At 42.9% G+C, this 24,234-nt stretch overlaps 1 protein-coding gene across 3 annotated transcripts in view; it reads right to left on the reverse strand.

Moving 5' to 3' along the window:
- Nucleotides 1-24,234, reverse strand: part of CREBBP (CREB binding protein) — a 102,940-nt gene that overhangs the window by 25,635 nt on the left and 53,071 nt on the right. For 2 of the 3 annotated variants that reach the window (XM_054180475.1, XM_054180474.1), the window contains 14 exons: nt 17,471-17,713; nt 16,373-16,472; nt 15,749-15,895; nt 15,151-15,268; nt 12,343-12,535; nt 12,170-12,223; nt 10,054-10,178; nt 9,275-9,463; nt 7,551-7,970; nt 6,749-6,928; nt 6,332-6,518; nt 1,778-1,896; nt 1,404-1,643; nt 542-630 (listed from right to left, as the gene is read on the reverse strand). In XM_054180475.1, the coding sequence (XP_054036450.1) occupies nt 542-630; nt 1,404-1,643; nt 1,778-1,896; nt 6,332-6,518; nt 6,749-6,928; nt 7,551-7,970; nt 9,275-9,463; nt 10,054-10,178; nt 12,170-12,223; nt 12,343-12,535; nt 15,151-15,268; nt 15,749-15,895; nt 16,373-16,472; nt 17,471-17,713 (2,404 nt within the window). The remainder of the gene's footprint in view (nt 1-541; nt 631-1,403; nt 1,644-1,777; nt 1,897-6,331; nt 6,519-6,748; nt 6,929-7,550; nt 7,971-9,274; nt 9,464-10,053; nt 10,179-12,169; nt 12,224-12,342; nt 12,536-15,150; nt 15,269-15,748; nt 15,896-16,372; nt 16,473-17,470; nt 17,714-24,234) is intronic. The other variant, XM_054180476.1, reaches the window with a different exon arrangement.

Below are 24,234 nucleotides of genomic sequence, written 5' to 3' on the forward strand. Positions count from 1 at the left end.
CAAGAGTCTGGCCCCATCCTCTTGCTCCCCACCCTTCAGCTCTTGCTGAGCGCTCACAATATTCCCTCTCAGGCTCCAGCCTAAATGGCCTCAGGTACCTCAGCCTTTCCTCCTCATGGAGGTGCTGTACCCTTCACTTTGCACATTCTGATACTAATTTGAACAAAACCCTCCATGTTTTAACAATTTTTCCAGAAGGAGGCAACATGAGTTCTAAAGTGTCCTGCTGCAGTTGTGCCCTACTCTCTCTAGAATGCTCTTGGACTCATTTTGTAGAAAACATGGACAAGGACTCTCCCCTCTAAACCAGTGCACAGTGCAGCCTGGTTAATGGCAAGCACTCAAGTACTGCATGTACCAAGCTGCAGAGCAGGAAACTAAAGGGTCACCTGCAAAGGACAGCATGCAAAGAGATAAAACAAATGTTTCCCTGAGTTAGGAAGGGAAGAAGAAGTTAATAACCCTCCTCCTCTGTATGTACAGAGAATGCAGAGGATCTTGCTTCCTGAATAAAGAATAAAACCCAAAGCTGGGGACTTACCTATTCTGGTAACTGTAGTAGGCAGCATCACGAGGAATAGTACACAACTGCTTGCCATAGCAGCACAAGGTCTGGGGAGAGAACTCATACTGAAAAAAAAGAGTGAGAGAAGAATCTTTAAAATCTGATCTTGTAATCATCAAATGTTTATCAGGCAAATCTGACAGATCACAGATTATGTTTATCACACTCTTCCAAGCTAGATACGTTGGCACAGCTCTCGTAATTACAGTTAATAAGGTAAATAGCTGACCTCTCTAATCATCTACTTTACTGCAATGGACATGGAATTACACAATATTACAGGTTGGAAGGGTCCTCAAAATATCATCCAGTCCAATGCACCTGCCAAAGCAGGATCATGTAGAGCAGGTCACACAGGAAAGCATCCAGGTGGGTTTTGAATGTCTCCAGAGAAGGAGACTTCACAGCCTCCCTGGACAGCCTGCTCCAGTGCTCCATCACCCTCACTGCAAAGAAGCATCTCCTCATGTTGAGGTGGAAACTCCTGTGTTGTAGCTTGTACTCCTTGTTCCTTGTCCTATCACTGGGCACCACCAAATAGAGCCTGGCACCTTCATCTTGACACCCACCCCTCAGATATTTGGAAAGCAAGCAAAGCATTTCAATGTTGTTTATGACCACAAAAAGGAGTTCTCTGAAGGAGTAAAATATGAAGCTAATAGAATAGCAGCACAAAGGTTGCTGCCTCTTTAAGCTCTTGGCGTGCTCCTAACAAAGCCAAACTTTCATTCAGTGTTTCAATACAAAATAAAGAATCTCCAAATCTAATGGTTGATCTCATGTGGTTAATCTCATGAAGCTCTTTGGAAGAGCACAACTCCATCCCTGGCTTTCGTACCTTGCGCCCACAGCAGTAGCCAAGGGACTGCATCACTGGGTCAATCTCCTGCTCAAACACCTCTGCCAGCTTAGTGCAAAACTTGTAGACCCTGGATGTCTTGCGGTTGTAGAGCCAGGCGTTGTTAAACATCAGCCAGACATCATCCACGTACTGCCAGGGCTCCTGGTACTGCCCAGTGTCCAGTTTACGTTTGATAGTGGAAAGATCCATAGGATTCTTCACGATGTCGAAGTAGTCCTTTAAAGAGAGACAGGCTCATTGATTTCTAACACATCGACTGCTCACAACGTGTTAAAGACATTTTGTCTTTTCTGTTCATGAGCAAAGACAAAACACAGAGAGGTTTGGGTGTGGTTTTATTGCCAACTCACCGGAATCCCTAAAAGCTGGGGATCCACAGGCTGTCGGAAAGGGAGAGACTCTGGGTCCTGCCGGTACAGGGCTTCAAGGGTAGGCATGAGAGCCTGGCGCAGCTCCTCAGGTTTGAAAACTGTTGAAGAAAGCCAGAAAGGTTAGAAAGTTTCCTTCCACATTTCCTAACCTCTTGAAAGAATAAAGAAATATGTTAACTTAAAAACCTTAAGAATGATTTCCTGATCTGCAGGCCTGATTAGAGGTAAATCTTACAATGAAGAGGCTCCTGCACAGCTTTTATGTTTACTCGAATCACAGCAGGTGACGTTCCCAGAATAAGGAAATAGGAACAACTGTGGCCCATAACTGTGGCAGTATTTCAGAGCATAAAAAGAAAGAACTAATCCACACCCAAATTAATTCAACTGCTTCAACATGCATGAAAGCCCAGCTCTTCAGAGAAAGTGAAGGGTATTTTCCTCTCCCTCCCTTCTCTCCTTGTTTGCTATTTCCAAGCCAGGATTCCTCTAGCACAAACCACCAGTGTGGACAGGACCGCAGAGCTGCCTCTACGGAGAGTAACCAGATGTCTTGAGAGCTGGCACAGGAATTTGCTGGCCATAGTATACAAACAGTCTTGGTCTGATGGACTGTTAATTGATTTTGAGAGTGTTAATACTTGCAGATTTCTATGCATCATTACAACCACTTGGCAACAGTGGCATGGCAACAGCCATGTTTCTTTCAAGAGTGGATGACAAGGATGAGAAAAGCAATGCATTTTCTGAAAAATAATGATAACTTGGAGAGCTCTTTGAACATCTCAGCAGTGTAATTACATTTATTTCCTTAGGAACAGAGTCTTTAAATAGGGAAGAATGCCTGTTATTGAGAAAAGAAAGACTAAGGAAAGCAGGATAGCATCTACTATTTATCTACCTGGCTGATATGAGAACGATACCAATAAAAGGGAGCAATTAGGAGTTCTGTTGAAGGCACTTAAATCAACAGGGCTACAGTGACCCCTTCGAGGCTGATTGTTGCTTTTGTCACTCAAATGCTATTTTGCTAAGATATAAATTGCTTTGGGGGACTTGCAGTTAAAAATGTGTGACTTTTAAAGAGTTCTTTCCCCCTCTCCCTTTTTTGTTTGGTGGTATTTCTCAGAGAAAGTCTTTTTGTCTCAATCACACACTGAAACTACACATAAAATAAAGCAAGACTAGAGACCAAGCAGACCCTACTCAAAACATTTCTGAATCATTAAGTTCTCAATCTTTTTAGCCATTTGTAGATATTGCAGCTCCTGGAAATTGTTACTCAGGATGAGAACTGTGAAGACTATTTGAGTATGCTGCCTCTAACTGGAGAGGGGATTGCTGTTTGTGTACACAACAGGTAAGATACTTTCCAAGTTACCTAAACCACGGCTAAGGACTACACAAGGTGCTAGAAGGGCTTCTGTAAGGGCTGGCCTTACAGATATATGCTACTCCTGAAATCAGACTCACCAGACTGAAAATGAGATGAGGCAAATAGGCTCATGCTCATTGTTAACACAAGAACGCAGCTCAGTGACCACTTCAGCTGTTGCCACAATCACACTACCAATAAAAGGGCAATTCCCTTCCATATTTGTTGATACCATGTATGCAGGCAGTTCCCTATGGAAGGAACCCTACCATAAACTCTCAAAGGTTTATAAACAACTACTAAATTATGGAATTCCTGAGAACAGAAGGAAATACTAAATTCCATTGATGAGAAGCAGCATTCATTTTTGCTTCTGGAACCATCCTGCTGCGGCTCGGGTAGTTCACAGCCTGATCACCTGAATTATTTCATTTAATGAAATTTAAAGGTCAAAACACACCTTTTAATAATCCCTTCTGGCTACCTGCTTCACATTGCTCTTAGAATTTCCTCTGCACCAACATACCACTAAGCCAGGATATCTTTCAAAACAAATCCAGTTTTACTTAAGCCCAAATTACAGAGATTCAGCACAACTTCTGCTAAGTTCCTTAAAGCCTGACTATCTATGCTGATAGAAGTTTACAACCCATTTTCATTTTGAAGTTTGGAAAAAAAAAATAAATAAAAATCCAGTTGTTATTTCAGTCTGTGACTTCATCTGAAAACATAAAGGGAAGTTGCCTTCATCTTTAGCAGTACAAAAGCTGCCCTGGCTCCAAGGAATGACTAATAACAGAACGTTTGATCACAGAATCTCCCTATGCACAGATTTTACATGGAAGTTTCCATTCTTCCCTCCACTCTCTTCCAAAATTAAATGCTCCTGGTTCTCCTCTGGCAACCAGAAGATCTCTGTAAGGAGCTGGCATCCAGTTATCCCATTTTGTCTTGGATGCGTGGGTGGTAAAAAAGAAAATGGGATCTTTGCCTGAATCATGATGACGTAGTATCTGCCAGAAGATTATAATGCTACCTTTTCCAGTTTTTATTTCTTTCAAGCAGGAGCTGAGAGGAGAAAATGAATACACCTGAATACATCCCACCTCACCCCCAAACTCAGCCCTTGCAGGGAAGAAAGCAGTAAAACCTTCTTGAAGGTCAAACTACAGCAGCCATCTGCAACAAGAAGAGGAGCTACCCAAATGAGTATTGTACTGTTTCTTTTGAGAAGATTGTTAAGGGAAGAGGCAAGAAACCAATACTCTTGCTTTCTGCTTACATTAGATTAGCGGGGGCGGGGGGGAAAGGCAAACCCAAACCAAACCCTCAGTTTGGAAGGATTGGATTGCCTGCATTTCTGAAGGTGAAAAGCTTGCTGAAGGGTGTTTGCTATTCTCCAGGAAAACCTCAACTACAAAAATACAGGAGGGGATGAATTGAACAGAGCAGTATCTCAGCATGGTCTGCTTTCCAGCCTATACAACACTTCCCTGACTGAAGTCAGGTCAGAGTCTAGTAATATTAAGTGAGCACAGCCAGGCTGATGGTGTTCAGTACACCATGGGCAGTACAAACAGGTGAGATTCCAGCTCCACACATAATCCACCTGCCCCAGCAAAGCAAATCCTTTAGGGTCCAGATCAATCTTTTCAAACATTAGGGCATCAGGCTACCATCTCCTCAATTATCTTCCCATACAGGCTCCATGACACTTCTTCCCTGAGGAGCTGCAGCATGTATCTGCTACATTCCAGGTTACTGTGGGCTACACCTCAGGAGTCCAGACACGAGAACGAAGAAGAGATTCCAATGCTTTTGTAACCCATGCAGAACTCCAGGTGATTCTCAGAAGTATGTTTAAAATATCACATAACCCTTAAGCACACTTCACAGTATTTGCTCTCAAATACCTCTTGGTTTATTCAGCATTTTAATGCAAATGCTCTGTTGAAGTTGGACAAACTACTTGGTGAGAAAGCACTGCCACTGGCAACTGGCTGTATGGTTGTACCTGCCCAAGCTGCACACATTCTACTACGTGGTTACCTAGTGACAGTATTTTCAAGATAAAACTGTGTTACTAAATGAGGGACTGGAAATAGGGAGCAACCCAGAATGAATCAGTAGGACACAGTGCAGCTTCCACAGGAAAATGTGCTTTACAGTGTTTCATTACAGAAAGATTATGTTTAGTAATTAAATGCAACTCCAGACATGTATGACCAAAATTCAAGCTGCATAAGCTTTAAAAGTTTATGATGCCTTGATCACAGTCTGGAAAGCACCCCCCGTAATGATCTCCTAACAGTTACATGCAGTTTCCTTAGCAAGGAAAGAAGGAAAAGTGTCATTAAATGGATCCCCACTTTCCCTTTTTTGACGTTTGCAGCTTACCTTTGGTCAAAAACTATCTCTAAAAAGCAGATGCTGCGAGACAAAGGTCTCTAAACAGCTAGAGTTTTGAGTCCAAAAACTTAACCTTGCAGCTCCCACAAAGCCTGCACTACAAGGAGAGTCTTTTTATTTGCCTGTGTTAAGAATCTTGCTGATTTGTTTCTTACATGCCTTTCCAAGGCATCATTCAAGATCTGTAGTGCCACCAAGTTTCCTTTTGGAAAAAGATGCAGTGCAGGCACAGTCACACCTAAACCTGTGCTAGCACTGTAGATGAAGAGATTACTGACCTATTTCTGAGGAGAAAGCTTCCAGAGAAACACTGTGGAGTAAGTCCTTAGAACTCAATATGAAGGTGATGTCTGCAGCCTCTGATGGAATGTCTTTGGTTACTGAGAGCACTGGTATCTAGACTGAGCTCCCCTGAAAGAGCACTGCCCAAGATGTACAGGGAGAGATTTATGGACAGAATTTCTCGATCACTGCCTCACAGATTTGGTCCTTCTGGGCAGACACCGGAGTCTGTGAGAAGATTACTGGCATCAAGACCACAATGACATACCTTTCTCACCCATGATTCACCTAATATTAAAAAGAACCCTACTGTCAAACGTAAGTTAGAGCACTGGTCCTCCAGAGCTCCATGCACTGGAACCCATCTCCCAGCAGGAGCTGAGACTGTGGAAAGCAAAGGGAATGTAATGAACACAAACGTAAAGAAAGCAGAGCACACAACCAAAGCTCCCTTTTCATCCACGTACTTTTTTTACGGGGTTGAGATGGGGATGTGGACTGTGAAGTGGTTCCATTAGTGCCACTCTCCTCTTCCTCTTTCACATCTACTTTTACTTCAGGCTTCTTTTCTTCTATTTCCATGGGCTCCTGCTTCAGCTCTGTTCCGTCTGTTTCTTCTTTTGTTTGCGAAGATCCTTGCAAATCCTCCTCCACCTTAAGAAAGGATGCAACAGGATGTACTATTACATCTCTGAGCCAAACTTTAGCCACCATAATGCTCAGTTTGAGATTGTCAAAGCACTCTCCATCCATGGCTTTCCTCAGGACAGTTACTTTCCAGTAACTACCCTCCTCTCGCCCCTTAGCTCACCAATTCAGACACATCATTAAGTGCTTTTATATCTATCACTGCTTTCAGTTAAGCTGTATAGAATCTCATTTACCTCAGTCTTAGCTTCCACTTGTGTCTCACTAGTCTCTGGCTCAGTTTCTTCAGTTTTAACTTCTGATTTGCTTTCTAGCATTGGTGCATCTGGTCCTAGTTGCTGGGAATTCGTATCAGCACTAGCAACTGAGGCAGGGGTGGGGACCCTGTTATCAATACTAGCTGCTGCCTGGGATAGCTGTTGTAAAAACAGTACAAAAGAAAGACACTGCATATATAGAAATATTTTCCTTTACTAAAAATGAACAGCACAAAAAGACATGAGATGATACTCTAAAACAGTGCAGAACATGGATACAGGAGCTCACTGTAGCCAAGTTTTGATAATCACACATTTAATAACTCTGTTTTACAGAGAAGCCAAGGGAGAATTCTGCCCCAAAGAGGCTTCTCTTACAGAGAAAACACCTGCCCAGTGAAACAGTGCACATTCCTTGAAATGTCCATTTGTCCTGACTGCATCTTTAAACCAAAAAAAAAAAAGAATTATGCAAATCTTATGATCAGAAAAGACTGATTCTCATTAAGGTCAAACATAATGTCAGGCCCCTCATCTTTCTGCACACTGCTGCCATTTTTACTTTGAGCAGTTCAGAGTCATTCAGCACACCCCCCTCCTTCAAGCAATGCTGAGAACATCTGAACACACACACACACACACAATGTATTTTACACATCTCTGTCATGAACTCCTTGAAGTATAATCTGTTATGGACAACTATGGGCTCTACACATTCACAACAGGGAGAACTCTTGTGGAATGTCACTACAGAAGACAAACACAACTAGCTGGTACTTACTGGAGTGCCAGGTGGCTGTGCCTGCACAGATGTTGGCTGCTGCTGGGATGGCTGTGGGGTTGGCACAGACTGGGGCTGCACTGGGGTCTGGGGCTGCGGTGTGACTTGCGCCTGTGCCGCCGTCTGCCCCGTTGGCGTGCTCTGTGTCTGTGTCGCGTTGGGGACAGAACCCGGCGTCGGTGTGGGGGTCTGCCCTGAGGATGAGACCGGTGTTGATGGCTGAGTGGGTGCTGCTGGCTGAGGAGGAGTCATTCCAGTTGGCGTTTGGTGCTGAATAGGTGGCATCCCAGCAGCAGTGGACACAGGAGGTGTAGTCTGATGTAGAGGTGGCTGGGTCACTGGTGGGCATGGTAGCTGCCCACTCTGTGGTCCTAGCATGTTCATGGAGTTGGGAAGAGCAGCACTGGGAACCTGCCCCTGCTAGAGAGAGAGAGAGAGAGAGAGAGATATTCTCTTACAGACATGCAAGAGAATCTCTCTTATCACAGCACTGAAATCTTTAAAAGCATACAGTAAGTCTAAACACTAGATCAACCCCAAACCAACGCTGCTAGTGCCACTGATTCTGCTCTGGTCTCTCTCATTGCATTCATCAGCTCTCACAGATCTTGCTCCTAGACACAGATATGCCATACATGTTGTTTTACACTAATTCTACTGGTACAGAGAGGGACCCCATACCACCTCAGAGCAACACAGACACCCACAAGCAGGCAATCTCCAAACCTTGCTGTTAGCTGGGCAAAGGTCAGGCTTTGCATACACAATGCTTTTGAGCAAATACAGACTTTACGCCATGACTCCAGAGCAGCTCTCCTTTAAAAGACAGTTCAGCACATTTAAAGCCTGCCCCGCTGCATGGTGCAAGACTTAAGAGGGTTTTGCATCAGATAACTAGTTAATAAAAGAATACCCTGCCCTTAGATGTACCTCTTATTCTTAGAAAGACAAGGTTCCAAGTCTGGAACATGTTTCTATATTGCCTGTACACAGCCAGTTTTAGTAAACTAAACGCATTAGGAAGAAAAGTGTTCACAAAGGTGGTCAAACAACTGAGCCTCAGCCCAAGACATTGTAGATGCTCTGTCCTGAACATACTGACAGAGCCCATGAAGTTTTGAGGCTGAGAATGGACTAAAGAACTCTGGAGGTCCCACCTAACCTAAACTACTTGGACTCCTGAGTTAAAACCCAAGCCTCTACCTGCAGGAATGTACATACTTTGGCATCATAAGCACAGCTGCTACTTCCCTGAGTACTGCTGAAGCAGAAAAGTTACAGGGAAAAAAAAACCAATCCTTCAATTTTCTCTTCAGAAGTAAAGAGGTTTAACCAAACTTTAAAACACCTTCCACAACTATTTTATTGTAACTCTTGATTTAAAGTTAGCTACTCAGGTCCACATACAGACACAAGTTTATGCTCATACATGTCTCAAACTAACTTCTGATATTCTCCCTAAAAAAACCCAATAACCATCTCATCAGGAAGCATTTTTTTTAGGTTTTAATCAGGAATTATGTGGTGTTGCCTCCAAGTTAGCACATACAGAGAGTTTATTTGTAAAAGCTCATGAAGGAGGCACATGTAGTCCAGGATCCCCCAAAGTCAGGGCTGACTACAAGAAACAATCCATTTATAAATATGAGCAAACACACAAATGAAATTAATTAGAAGAAAATAACAAAGAGTAAATAACTCAACTATTAGACAGTGCCTCTTACCTGTGCCACCCCGGCCTGGGCTGTTGACTGACCCATGCCCACATTGTTCACATTCATAGCCCCACTGGATGCTGGAAACTGATTCTGGGGCAGAAATTGGTTTTGGGTGGGAGCCTGACCCATCATGTTGTTGGAATGAGCTCCCATCATGTTCTGTGGCTGAGGCATTCGGGAAGGAGACATTGCCATCTAGAAATTAACACCCAAATTAAAGACATTACCATTTGGTATGATGTAGGAAGACAAAGGAAAACACCCTCAATGGAATCAACCAGAAGACAGGCCAAAAACATAAAGGGAATAATCAGCCTCAGTAAACCCAGTGGCAGTGGGCATATGCATAGAAATTCAGCACTTGTTCCACAGTATTCACAAGGAAATTATTTTTTTAACAGATAAGTGTCAAAACTCCCATTTTGCTCTCTGAGCTAACAGAGACAATCCAGTGGAACTGAAAATATTTCTAGTTTTCTAAGGAGTAAGAGTATGCTTTCATGGAGGAATAAAGAAGGTACATACACTGCAAAAAGACAGCTTCTGAAAGAACTATGCCCTTCCACAGGCATCTCTGGTATCTACCCCTCTCAAGTTTTGTTGCTTCTTTCAGAAGCATTGAAAACAAATGGCTCAACAAAAGCCTGACAGACTCCACAGGTTTCCATGCAATTATCCTACAATTTACAGCTCTGCTCCATGACATGGCCTTTTCAGAGCAGCCTTCACAGGGCTGAAGGCAATCAACCCATTTGCAGAGGAAGCTGGTAAGAAGAGGTACGAACCGCAGGAACGGCGCCCATGTTGTTCATCTGTACAGGGTGGTTCATGGGAGAGGCTGCGCGGGGTCCCATGGGCGCTTGTGGCATCTGCACATTCCCTATGGACATGGGGTTAAACTGATTCATTCCTGCAAATGCACCCCCAAAACAACTCATTAGGAACAAGGCAGCAGAATTTACATTATCACTCTACCACAACATTCACATTTCCTATGACTGAAGTTTGACTGCCCTCCACATCATCCTTTTCCTTTAACTTCTATCCAACTGCTTGGCTGAGGGAGCTGGGATTCTTTAGCCTGGAGAAGAGAAGGCTCAGGGGAGACCTCATTGCTGTCTACAACTCCCTGAAGGGAGGTTGTAGCCAGGAGGGAGTTGGTCTCTTCTCTCAGGCAACCAACACCAGAACAAGAGGACACAGTCTCAAGCTGTGCCAGGGGAAGTTTAGGCTTGAGGTGAAGAGAAAGTTCTTCCCAGAGAGAGTTGTTGGCCATTGGAATGTGCTGCCCAGGGAGGTGGTGGAGTCACCATCCCTGGAGGTGTTCAAGAGGGGACTGGATGTGGCACTTGGAGCCATGGTCTAGTCGTGAGGTCTGTGGTGACAGGTTGGACTTGATGATCTTTGAGGTCTCTTCCAACCTTGGTGATGCTGTAATGCTGTGTGATACTGTGGCTTAAAGGGACAAAGTGGAATGCAAAAAATATTTAGAAGAATGCCAATTAAGATGAAATGTAAAAATCTAAAAAACCCCAAAATCTGCCCAAGATGAAATGTGTGGATGATCTGCAAAGACAGGATGCTTTTTGTAAGTAACAGCTTTCTTATTTACCTTGAAACAGCAATGTCTTACTTAGGCCTCAGGGAAATGGTTGAAGTAAAGCTGGTAAAAATACATCCTGCTTATATGAAAGCAGCTCCTAGGCCTCAAACTGGGACTAAAGTCAGCAATAAGGTTTAAAAGCTCTTGTGTCTTTCATGCAAGATACTTAATTCCTCCAAAACACCCAAACTTGTCTAACAGGAGTAAATGTAATTATAAGTAATTATGGAGCTAGAATTGCTATCAACTTTTTCTCCTCTCAAAATGGATTTGTATAGGATGTAACTTCGCAAAGACATTTCAAGACCAGTTTCAGTTTATTACTAACATTCAATCAAGAACTAAGATAACTGGGGAAATTTTGGGGAGGAAGTCAAAGCATTTAAAAATGGCAGGTTTCTATTTTTCAGGAAAAGCCCCCAACATCCAGGAGGCCCCAGCAGCCACAAGCAGTGATAGCAAACCATCAGCACTACAAACAATCTACAAGGTATACTCTGCATCAGAAACCTAAAGAGGGTATCATTAGTTACAGAGATTCCAGGATTAACCTAAGGTTCCAGCTCTAGGTGCATTTTTGGCTAATTAACTGATGAAAATGCCAATATCCTTCTTCCCCCTGCTGTGATGGTGTTTTAAATGAGATTATCCACTATGCCCTAGCTCCTGCTCTGTTCTTTCTGAAAGGGCTGAAACACTTCCCAGCTACCAGCAAAGGACAAGGGGCCATGGTTTTATACCAGAGCAGGCTAGGTTTGGATTGGACACTGGGAAGTTCTTCACTACGAGGGTGATGAGATACTTCCAGGGATGAGGTGTCTGCAACTTCTCTGGAAGTGTCCAAAGCCAGGCTGGATGAGGCTTTGAGCAGCCTGGTCTAATAGGAAGGGTTCTTGCCTATGGCAGGGTGGTTGGAACTAGCTCATCTTGAAGGCCCCTTCCAACTCAAGCTGTTCTGTGACACTATGAATCAAGCACATAATGCCAGACCACACAGACAGTTCCTGCCACAGAGCAACAGCAGAATGGTACAGGTTGGAGGGGGCCTCTGGAGATCATCTAGTTCAACCCCAAGAAGATAAGCAAGGCCTGTTCCCTAATTTAGATCAGATCTTGAGGGACATGTTTTCCTCTGGGGACCTCTTTAGCCTGTCCTAAAGAATGAACAAAAAAGAATGATGCTGAAAAAGAGACTTGGTAGTTCCCTCAACCCTAAAAGGAAAACAAAACATCAACTTCTTCCCCCCAACAATAATTTTGAACCCACAAATGGCAATTAGAGAGGAAAACATAGATACCTTGAGAAACCTGCATACGACTTATAGGCACAGTTGGCATGGACATAGGCCCATCTGCAACGTAACAGAAGGGTGGTCAGCAAAAGTGATTGAAAATACAAACACAAATTTAGAATGAGAGCTCAAGGACACCAACCGTGCAGAGCTACAGCTGAAGCAGCTCTTGTACTTACTGGGTGGCCTCACGGGCTGTGCCTGGCCCATGGCAGCAGCCACCTGTGGGATACCAGGGGGCTGAGGCCCCGGAGTCTGTAAGGCTGGCTGATTCCCCAACATCCCTTGCTTATGCAGACGAGACCGCCGCTTCTCCTCTAGTTCCTTTTGTATCTTGTAGATTTTCTCTGCTAATAAATGGTAGTATTCATCCTAAAAAGACCCAAACAAAACAAAAACCAGAGTACTCAGGGTCAGGTCTAAGATAGCAGCAACAGAACCTATGTGGGGTTTGTTATTTTAACGTATACACCCTGGCTGTTTAAACAAGAAATATTGCTTGTCAGAATTCTGTTAAACTGAGAGTCTCATCACTGGTTTAAGGCAGAAAGGGAAAAACAAAGCTTCCAGGAACACATATGAAACTTGGCTTTATGGCAATCCATGGCAATCCATCAACTCTACCCTGAGTAGATTAATAGGAAGGAGAGAAATGGAGGTTCTCTGGTGCTTGGACAAAAAACAGCCAACCAACTCCTCAGGAAGCTGTGATGTTGCCTACGTGTTCATGATTTTTAGGTGTTATTTCCTGTAATAAGCATTTCCACTAGTCCACAGACAAAGGAAAAGGATGCCCCCAACAACATGGTTATGTTGAATAAACTTCAGGAGACAGATGTTAAGGGCATATAAATGTCTACAGGAGGAAAGGAATCGCTCCTATTCTAGCATCTGACTACTGATAGTCATTGCAGGGAATAAACAAAACCAGAAACAAACCCCCAAAGGAATGGAGGAAATCAGTGAAAAGCAGTCCATAGGCACAGACAAATGAACACTACATCAGTACAAGATGAAAAATCCATTTCCCTCTATCCACACTGACAACTGATCAAATCAGACAGTCATGGTGCACGGCAAGGTAGACAATTCTGCTTGTCAGCAATTGCTGGACACACACTTGTCAAGAGCGTAAGATTATGCACCTGTTAAAGGCAAAAAAAAAATTCCCCACACACCCTTAAGGCCACATTTCTTTTGTGGGGTCCTTATGCTCTTAAAATCCATTGTTACATGCAGCATAGGCTGAGTGATGCTTGTTTCACAGTCACATTATCTTCATCAAAACTAGAACTTACTACAGCAGTATTGAGTTAATTTCAGCAAACTACTCCAAGGTAGGTATTCCTCACCAGCACTGTCAAGCAAGTCCAGTATTACAATAGAAAGCCTTTGTTCAGGACTGTCCTCTCCTCCAAGCACCTCAAAAATTCATTGGTGCACACACTTTCTGCTCTTCAATTTAAAAGCACTACAGCCCCCTCCCTCCTCCTGCTCAAGACTCTTCACCTGGAACTTCCTACTTGTAAATGCAATGTTGTGTTATTTTCACACCACAAAGCTTCCTGGAAAAGGGCATGTTCCCAAGGAGCTCATACCACCAAAACAGTGTCAAGCTGCTCACAGTGATGCCTCACACTAATCTGTTCTTCAATGTCAAAGCAGAAGGGATGCTCCTCAGAAAGAAAGATGCAATTCCTCACGGCATCGTTAATACATTCTAAACTACTCCCTTCTTCCAAGTTTGCTGCTTGGAGCCAAATATATTAGATGAATTCCCATAAAGACTTCTGGCAATGAGACTCTGACAGCTGTTTTAAGGAATGAAGAGAAGATCCTTCTGAGTATGTGTCTGGCATAGAGGTTAAGAGACATTTAATTTTATATCCAGAAATCTACCATGCTCATCTTTACTAAGAAGGTATTTCAATGCCTTCTGTGTCCATGAAATCCTCATTCTCTCCAAAGCTTTCTCTAAAGGTCTGATCACACACCAGTCTTCCTGGCTAAACAACCTCTTGGTAGCCACAAGGAGAATATGATACTGTCACTGACCAAGGCTGTCACAGCAGCAGCATCACAAGTATGGCCACTGCCTATCTGCCTCTAGGAAATATAACTTTCATGCTATCTTCAGCTCTTCAGGGAGATGGTCTGAGAGGGAAAAAAAAAGTCTTACTGGATGATTAGTACTGCAACCAACTACTCTTTAGATACTCTTAGCTTATTTAAGAAGGGACCTGAAGATTATGACCAGGTAAGACCTCATTAGCTATGATCACTGGTGCCACTAAAATTGTCTTTACCTGCTGAAATTTTCCAGGGAGCAGTTTCTTTAGGGTAGAGCTACCACAGTGTCATAATGAAATGGTATCCTTGGCATGCCAATCCACAAGGGTTTGCTCCCTCTGAGTAACAGGGATTTGAACTCCTTGCAGACAGAGCAAAAATCACGGACAACAACAGGAATTCTGCCTTGATTGCCATATGCTAGGACAAACACAGGCAAACTGACTGCTTATTATGTTGAGATGTGCAACAGCTACATGTCTTAGTGCTGTTCAGGAGAGGAGAAATAAATTACCCTAAAGGGTAAGCAGTGTAACAGGACTGAGTCCTACAGAAACACTCCAAGAGCAAAGAGGCACTAAGGAAGTTTTGAAGAACAATTTACAGAGACTTCTGGAAAGTCAGTAAGGGAACCCTCAAGAACTGCAATGTGTACTCCAATCTTCATGCACATCAATCACACTTCCAGGAGGAATGGAAATTGGCCTGGGATGATGTTGTCTAGTTTTTATGGAGCTCAGGGATATGATTAATCAGATGGCTTGGGAATATATAAACACTGTCATAGACAGAAGCATGACTTTCCTCATCAAGAGGACAGTGAAATGATTCTCTGTGGTTTTTATTATGCCTCTAAGATCTGTGATACTGCTGGTATGTTAAAACATACACTGAAAAGCTGGACTGAAGCAACATACCCTGCTATTAGCAGATTCATACATATCTCCTTCCACTTTCCTGGCATAAGCCACCAAGTTCTCCATGCGGCGATCCTTCAGCGCTGCCGGATCAGGAGTGGGGAAGATGGCTTGGACACTACAAGAAGGGAGAAAGAATAAAAGTAAAACTCATCAGAGGAAAAGAATCATTTCATCAGTATAGCTTTATGATATCCACCTTGGACATTCCCTTATACATCAGCTATGTAAAAGCATATAAAAACTGTTTTTTATTTAACCCCCCCCAAAATCAGTATTGTACTATGGCCCACAAGATTGCTGCAAGTTCAGTGATGAAAAAAAGATGAAGTTTAACAGTCTGGAGTCCACATACTTGTTTACTAGAGCAGGGTAAATTTACTAGCATTGGGAACTGATTCCATGTCCATTCCTTAATGAGCATGAAGAATGGACTGAAGAAGAGGGTTAAAGGTAACAGCTCATCCTCAGTGGCCCAGCAGCAGAGCACTACTGCTGCTAAGCTGGGAAGTTGTTGGGAAAGTTAACAGTAGACTCAGTGCACTGAAATTCTTTACAAACATTCAGGCAAAACCAGGTGGTCTTGGTGAATACTTACAGTTTATGCACTAAATGATTGCGCAGGTCCTGAGTGACATGTTCATGCCATGCTTTCCTTACCCCGGTGCTCGAAGGAGGTGCAGCCGTTGGCATTGAGCTGAGGTTTCCAACATTGCCAGAATTTGTGCCATCATTCATTAGTGGGCTGAAAGGAGAAGAAAAGGAACTGCTGCAGTACAGGAATGCAGAGTTTTGTTGTATGTTTGATGCCTGAAGTGATTTATGAGTAGTTGCTTTTATCACTCTAGCTACTGCATCAAACATCCTCCGAGTGAAATTCTGGTACCAACAAACTGCAGTGCCTAGAGCAGCAAAGCTCAGGAGCTTACAAGGCACAGTAAGAATGATAGAGGAGCACAACTGTTGAAGTATTTGTACACTTAAAAATGCCAAATATTCTTCCTTTGAGAATTCATTCAAAACTCCAGACTATTCTGGGGCTCTCTGGGGTGACCAAGTGGTACATAGAGAATTTGAAACTGGAAAGAAGAGCGTAGCCATAGATAGGACTGATCATTTCCATGCCAATACAGTTAGGTTTTTAAAGCATGCTCTTTATTTACATTCATAAGCATGTAAATAAATGTTTAATTGAGCAAGAACAAAAAAATGTGTGCATTACTTATTTGTCCCAAGGGATGTTGGAAGAGCAGTTTCAGAAATTAGACTAGCTTGCTGGTCTGTTGTTATTCCTCCTGCGGGAAGGTTCATCTGGTTGGCTCCTTTGGGACAAAAATAGACATCATTGGTACCCAGTTCACAATTTTGACAGCAACATGGTAAAACCACACTTTACTGACCCCCACTGATGAATGAAATAAGCAGCACATCAGACCATATTAATGATGACATCTGTTGGGCTCTACATACACAGCTACCAATGGAATCAAGCTACTTTCAGCCTGAAAACTTTTTCCCTACAAAAACTAGTCTATTAAAATCTAAAATTCATAAACTCTTAAGATTAGGGTCAAGAAGCTAAAAAAAAAAGATAATATAATTAAACTGCAGAAAGAAATTAGCACTTGAGACAGAACTGTCTGCTAGAACAGGTGAAACACTTGTTAACCAAAAACCCTTCTAACCATCTCAGGCACCAGAGAGTTATGGGTGGTATTTTAAAAGAACCTAAAACTGCTATTTGGCAGAAGCAACACATTCAAAGCTTTCTGATATACAAAAGGTAAATGAATAGTTTAATTTGACATTATTAATCAATGTGAACACATATTCACTGCTCTGATGCAGTCAGTGACTAGAGTATCTTAAAAACTACGCAGTTCAGCCCATTCATTCATAGAATGGTTTGGATTGGAAGGGACCTTGAAGATCATTTAGTTCCAGCCCCCCTGCCATAGACAGGGACACCTTCCACTAGCCCAGGTTGCTAAAGGCATTATCCAACCTGGCCTTGAGCACTTCCAGAGAAGCAGCATCCATGACCTCCCTGGGCTACCAGTTCCAGAGTCTCACCACCCTCACTGTAAAGAATTTCTTCCTAATCTCCAGTCTAGATCTACCCTCTTCAAGCTTAACTCCATTCCCTACCATCCTGTCACTACAAACCCTTGTAAATGGTCCCTCCCCAGCTTTCCTGGAGGCCCCTTTCAGGTACTAGAAGGCCACTATAAGGTCTTCCCACAGCCTTCTTTTCTCCAGACTGAAGAGGCTCAAGTTGCTTATTTCTGCACCCGAGTTCCTTAGCGTGTTTTCCACCTACCCAATGCATTAATGGTCCTCATCTGCTGATGAGCCTGGGGCTGTGCTGGCTGTTGGCCTTGGACCTGGGGCTGCAACTGTGTCTGAGGCTGGTTGCCATATGGTAGCCCAAGAGCAGCATAGGCTCGTTGCATGGAGCTGGGGTCAATTGGATTAGGATTACTTAGCGATGGAGTATTCTGCTGGCCCGTGCCAACAGAACCGATGGAATTTTGGATTCCACCAGCTGGAGAGCCTAAAAGGGCTATAAAAAAAAAGAAAGGATAAGAGAAAATTGAAAATCAGTGAGGACAAACAATAAACCAAATCATGCCAAGAATTGACAGAACATGCATAAAGTTATACGGTTTGTATTCCTCTGCCAAAGGACAGAACGACACCCGAGATGCCAAGTGGGGAAACTCAGCCTTTGATTCTACAGGACAGAAACCACCCTAGCAATTAATACATGCAGTCTACAGAGAAGTGCTGTAAATTCTGAGCAGATAGGCCCATAATTACTTCAATATACAAAGTATAGGCTTCAATATAAAGCTAAACAGGATTTTCATGCTTGGGGACAGTAGACTAAGGGGGAGGGAAAAAAATAAATATATTAATTCCTCTACTTCCCTCTTTCCCATCAATCCCATTTTAGGTCAAAATATTTGGCTCCAGAACAGAGATCCTGAGTTCAGCAGAAATACTGTGTCTTTGGACACAAAGGTAATACTGAAGATCTGTTGGGAGAAATTTTCATTCCGAGCAGTCACTAGATGAATTCTCTGAAAGCCAAATTACCCTAAACACCAAGTTATCAGAGGGGAAAAAAAAAAAAAAAAGCCCTGATGGGTTTCAGATTGTACTGACAAAATCTAAAGCAATTTGAAGGGTCAGAAAGAGGATGAGCCTGCCACAGGGTTTGGTAAATGATTTAGGTGATATTTAGGTATCCATTAACCTAAATGGCCACCACAACCGACCAACCTCTCTCACTGCTCAGAAGAGTAATTTCCATTGTAAACAGAGAATGGAAACAACAGGGAAAAGCAGCTTTTACTAAAGCCAGAAATGAAAAAAGCTGCTTTCTGGCCTGCATTTTAGCTGCCCTTCCAAGTAATAACATGTTGCATTGTGAATGAGACATGGAGCATACCCTTCGCTAGAGACACTGCGTTGTGATAACCAAGGCTCTGCAGAAGTAACACAGCCTCAACACTTTCCCCCTTGAGTAATTAAATATGGAATGTGCCTTACAAATTTGTGAGCTAAACACAGCAACAATAATAGCTTTTAATATAGGCAACAAGAGCTGGTTTATTGAAATATTAGGAGAGGCACATGGTTAGGGGGAAAAAAAAATAATAACATGAGGAAAACAAGCCTTCTGAGACATTAACAGCATTATCTAGGCTTTCTTAAATCCTTACCCACTATGGGAATGGAGGGAACTGCTGGGAAAAAATACACACAGCTGCCATCCAAGAGAAACCACATACATTAGGAGAGCCCAGACTTTGCCCTCTCCAGATGAAACTCCAATTTGATCTCATTCGCCAGAAGACTACAAATAAATAGTCAGAGATCCCCCTCTCCAGAAGAAGCACTACGACACAAAACATTCTTTTTTTACCCCTTCCAAGTGTTTTCATCCCTGGGTTTACCATGGAAATTAGGCTTATGTGTGCTTGCACTCTGTGGACACGTTCAAAACAACTTCTGAAACCACTGATCATTTCCAAGCATGTTTAAAAACAAAGACAAAAGATGATTGAGATCCTATCAGTTTAGTTCGTCAAAAAAGGCACATTAAAAAGCAACTGCCTGAACTTCTTGAGGGACTTGCACCTAGCACTCTGGAATCCCACAATCCAAGAGAAAGAGGTCGTCATGTGAGCGCAAGTCAAGAAATTAACAAGTCTCTAGAAAGGTTAAATCTCACAAAGCTGGTGGCACCCTGGAATTGAGAAGGCTTCAAAGGCTGCTGTGACAGCAAAGGATCATTTGAGGACCTAATGAAAATTCCAGCCTGTTAGAGAAAGGAGCTTTCAGCACTGGCTGTAAATGTGGCACATCTTTGGAGATGGGAGAAGGACCACAGGTGACGCTGAAGGCTGGGAACAAGAGAAAGGCTTCTAACCATCCCACGGAGGACAGCCAAGCATTTCACCATTCCTTGTACTCTTCTGGGGCAGGGGGGGGGAAGCTGGTGCTGATCTGAGGACTGCAAGCTTGGCTTGAAGCTCACACAGAAGCTAAGGCAGAGCTTGGAGAAGTCAATCACCTCTTGCCCAGGGCTTTGTGCTGAGTTTTGGCAGTGCAATCGGTTACTACAAAGCACAAGTTCAGTCCTTGTGTTAAGAGTAACTTTGGGAACCACAACCCCGCCAATTTTAGACAAGTCTACTTCAGCAGGACCAAATTTTCAGATCTCTGCCTCTGCCCCAAGCCAAAGACTGCTCAGAATTGCTTGGGTATGTCAGTCTGAATGTCACTTTAGAAGTGACTCCAGGAAGAGCGAGCCTATTCTGAACAGAAGAAAGCCCCACCGCTTCCTCATAAAGCCACCGCCTTTATTGCCAGGGGAAAGCATAGGAAGGCCATTCTGTTGATGTGCAGCTTGAAAAGACTGAAGGTCTCCAGGAAGTTCCATAGATGTGTGCATTTGTTCAAGCAGGCAAAACTCAGTAAAGCTGGGAAACAGCTGAATGGTGCTTCACCACTTCAAGCTGGATCACTGGGGGACAGACTACATTCTCAGACCCTGCAGAAGGCTTACAACATGGAACTGAGTGGCTCTGACTATTTGGTCTCAGCTTTTCTATCCTTTACAACTCACTACCATGCTATACTGAGTATTTTCACAACATCAGGAATATTATTTTTAAGGTTTTTTTGTCTGTTCCTTGGTTTGGTATGAATGTTATCTCAGTCTGTCAAACAAGAAAGATGAAGTCAGAGCATACTAAATGTCCGTACTGACCCTTATCAAGTGCAAATGCAGCCCCTTCTGTGGCAGATACCACAGGAAATCAAGTCAATTACCATAAACACAGCACTGAAACAAAAAAGAACTTATCACATTAGGCCACTGCTACATGAAGCAACGCCTGCTGTGATTTTTTTTATTAACTGATGCTTCAGACACTGCTGATCTCATGCCAGAAGCTGCAGATGTGAAGACAGCTCTGTACAGGACTGATCACATCCAAAATGCTTCAGACACAACTGAGCTCCATATGTCCCACTGTTAGAAGGCTGCATGTGTTTAGACATCTTAAGAGTGAAAGTTCAAACAAGCAGAAGTGAAGCAGCCCCAGAACTTTCTGAACAGCCTGATTAAACCCTCCAGATGTAATATACATGATCAAACATTCTCTCATCTACAGGATTCCTGTCTCAGTGTGCTGCTATAATGAAACTGCATTTGTGTCTTCTAGAGGGGAATCCTTCCACCCAATTGGAATTTTTTCAACTACAGGCTCCTCATGCTGTTTCAGGTCTTCTCTGATGCCCAGCTCTTCTCTAACCTGACCACCCCCTAACAGCAACACGAATCCATTTGTGAGAAGGCTGACTTGAATTTTCCATTTTGCTTCCAAATGCTGTAACTGAGACTCTCAGCAGTGTTCAATGCTCTGTGCTGCGGCTCCTCACTCTGCTGGTTACATCCATTCTAGCTCCAAGTGGCTGGAGCAGAAATTCTGCTGGTGACCTTGCCTCATCCCAGCACTAGCCTGTCCTGCATCAGCAGCTACACAAAGGGTAAGCGTACATGATCCTTTAATTGAAGGCTGTATCATGAATCGAAGGGTTAAAACTTGGAGAGCCGAGCTCCAAGCACTGCTGCACTGATAAGAGAAGACAGTGTTAGCCTTGATGGCTTGTGAACTACGGGAGCACGGTGCAGCAGTGTAGTTGGAGGAGCGCAGATACCTGATTACGAATGGTTGTTATGACCTGAAAGTGTAAGACTTCACACATATCAGATTGTTAACAGAGTCCCTGGTTTCTTAATTTTACTTAGATGTTTGCTAAAACCCTGATAAGATATAGGTACCTGTGTGATGTATTTTCTGTAACCAATCACAAACTGCTTCTGTGTTGTGTTAGCTTTTATAAAGAAAAGACTTTGCATAATGAAGTGGACACCTGGCCTGGATCAGGCTGAGCCCCGTCTCTCCATCGTGGCAATGAATCACATCATGGGGTAAGGAAAGATTTTTATAGGCAACTTAAAGCTAGGAAGTGTCAGTATTAAACTGCACCAATGCCATTTTAACTTTTAAGCATTAAGCTGAAAGCTTTCACAGCATCATGAGTCAGTGACGGGAGGAACTTCCCAATCTCTGGGCTACACATCTGTGATCACTGTGAGCTGGTAGGTCACCATGATGCACCATTTTCAGCACTTGAAAAAACAAGACATTTTGTTTGGAGATTTTACAGACACTTAGGAGACTTGACCAAACTGGATTTCACTTTCAGTTTTCCCAGGAAATGGGCTCTGCAGCTAAGAAGTTGCTGCCTACTCTTCCAAGCGTGTTTCCCTGCACATCAATGTACTCCTTCCTTCTCTACAAAGGGGTAACTCCAAAATGCTCTGCATCCAGAAGACTGGCTCTGGGTTCACAACTCCACCTCCCAGTCTCATTCAGCTGGATCAGGGATCCCAAAGATTTGCTAGTGACCCTGGAGTGAAGCACATCAAGTATCGCATGAGGACAGCCCAGGTCACAATACAGTGAACACAGCACATTTCTCACCAGCTGTGGGGCTGCAAGAGGAAGCACAGTCAGTAGCTGTTTGGTGGTACAATACACCCCACAAACAGGAGAATTAAGAAGCTCAAGCATGTGCCTAAGATGGATCTTCAGAAAAACAGCTGTTATGATAGAGCTATAAAACTAACAAATGTATGAACTGCAGTTTGCAAGAGTTTAGAACTCAAATTGTGGTGGCCTCAGCAAGGAGCAAGAAGAACTTCCTACAAAAACAACCTTCCAACCCCAAAACATATCAGTCCAATTTCAAGTCATTACTTCAAATCACAGAAATCACTGACCTATTCTAAAGTGAAGTCTCATGTTTTAGCATGTGCAAAGTAACCTTTGTTTGGCAGCTTTCCCCTACTCCTCCTCAGGTATATGTGGTATATACAGTAAGAGCCATGAGGAACAGAAAAGGTGTTAAACTTGTCCCAACGTGTCCTATTAACAAGTCCCATTACGATAAACAATTACAATAAAAGACTGTTCAAGATCACTTTTAATAACCACAAAAAACAATACACATGAAACCTGGCAAAGATTTCTTGCAAGGAAGGCTTGAAACCCCAGCAGAGATACAGCAGGGCTCAAAACAGCAGCAGTGAAACAGGCATGAGCATGGGAAGGGAGATTCAACTCAAACTCTTTATGACCATCAAGTAGTTTTCATTCTGTAAGGACAGCAGCCTGATAAAACTAATGAGGGTTTGTTAGACTTCTCATTTCTTTTTTCTTCTAAATGTTCTCATCACATTCTGCCATATTCAGACCTCCTCCACCTCTCCATTTAGTAGATGCCACATAAATTATTTACTCCTAAGGGAGCCAACATTTTCGTCAAGTCTTAAACTAACCTACTTCAGATTAGTTTTCACCTCATCAGGCACAGTGTTTCCAAGTCCACACATTAATGTCCATCATGAATGCCTAAAATGGAGCAACCTTTATAATATATCTAAACAAATGTTCATCCTCTACCTTCAAACAAACCGCAAGGTGTTACATGTATGACTCAGAGACACAATCCAGAACAAAGAACCTTGCACCTCAGCACACTGAGCTGCCAATTTTCATGGTTACTACCATTGCATTGATTAATTCAATAGAAGCCTCCCCACATGTAACAGGAGAGCCAGACTCTGAACTCATGCACTGTAATTCTGCTGCATCCAAACAAGATCCTTTTTGATCCCAGAAGAAAACTACTTTTAAGGACTGCTTTTGTTCAAGTGCCTTCTCTTCTGAAGGAACGAACAAAGTTTGATCAATGACAAAAACAAACACCACAAACTACTTTTCTACAGCAGCCTGTATTGAAGAAAAACTCCAATCTGATGTGCTGGATGTTATCACTTTGATAACCACTGTGTAATCAGGATGTTATGCACAAATGGACCACATCACTAAAAAGAAAGGCTTTCACCACATTTTTAGAAGGCCAAATGTTAACTGATCACTTGTAACAAATCACTACTTTCAACACACAAGATGTAGTAAAACAACCCCCAAATTCTTACCTCCAAATAACTCTTATATTTATCATTTTTGTTCACTTCTGGAGGGAAAACCACCCTCCTGAAACTGGAATGAGAGCATCCTCAATGGATTACTTGGACAGTCTTACCAGCTAGTTTCTCCTCTGCCTTAATCCCACCTAACCTGCAAGCTCTTCTCTATCCTCCAAAGTATGTTAGTGCTCCTCATTGCAGTCTCAGCCTAAATGGAAATTAGGGGAATGCTTCCAACAATTCATATGTACAAGCTTTACAAGTCCTCCAGCTATTTTCTGCTTCGTAACCCTTATTTAAATATACTTCAGCATAACATTATTGAGACTTGTAGAATGCTGTATGAATGCTGTAAAATGCTCTACCTTGGCATCTCTTCAAAGGATTTGTTGAGAAGCAAACCCACCAACAGAAGTTCAGTATTTTCTGCTTGAGAGCAAGAGGGAAGAAATGCACTAAAAAACTGACTGTCCTCAAGTAAAGAAATAGTTATCAAATCCAGGCAAGGG

This window comes from Dryobates pubescens, chromosome 4, assembly GCF_014839835.1.
Source record: "Dryobates pubescens isolate bDryPub1 chromosome 4, bDryPub1.pri, whole genome shotgun sequence".
Taxonomy (NCBI): domain Eukaryota; kingdom Metazoa; phylum Chordata; class Aves; order Piciformes; family Picidae; genus Dryobates; species Dryobates pubescens.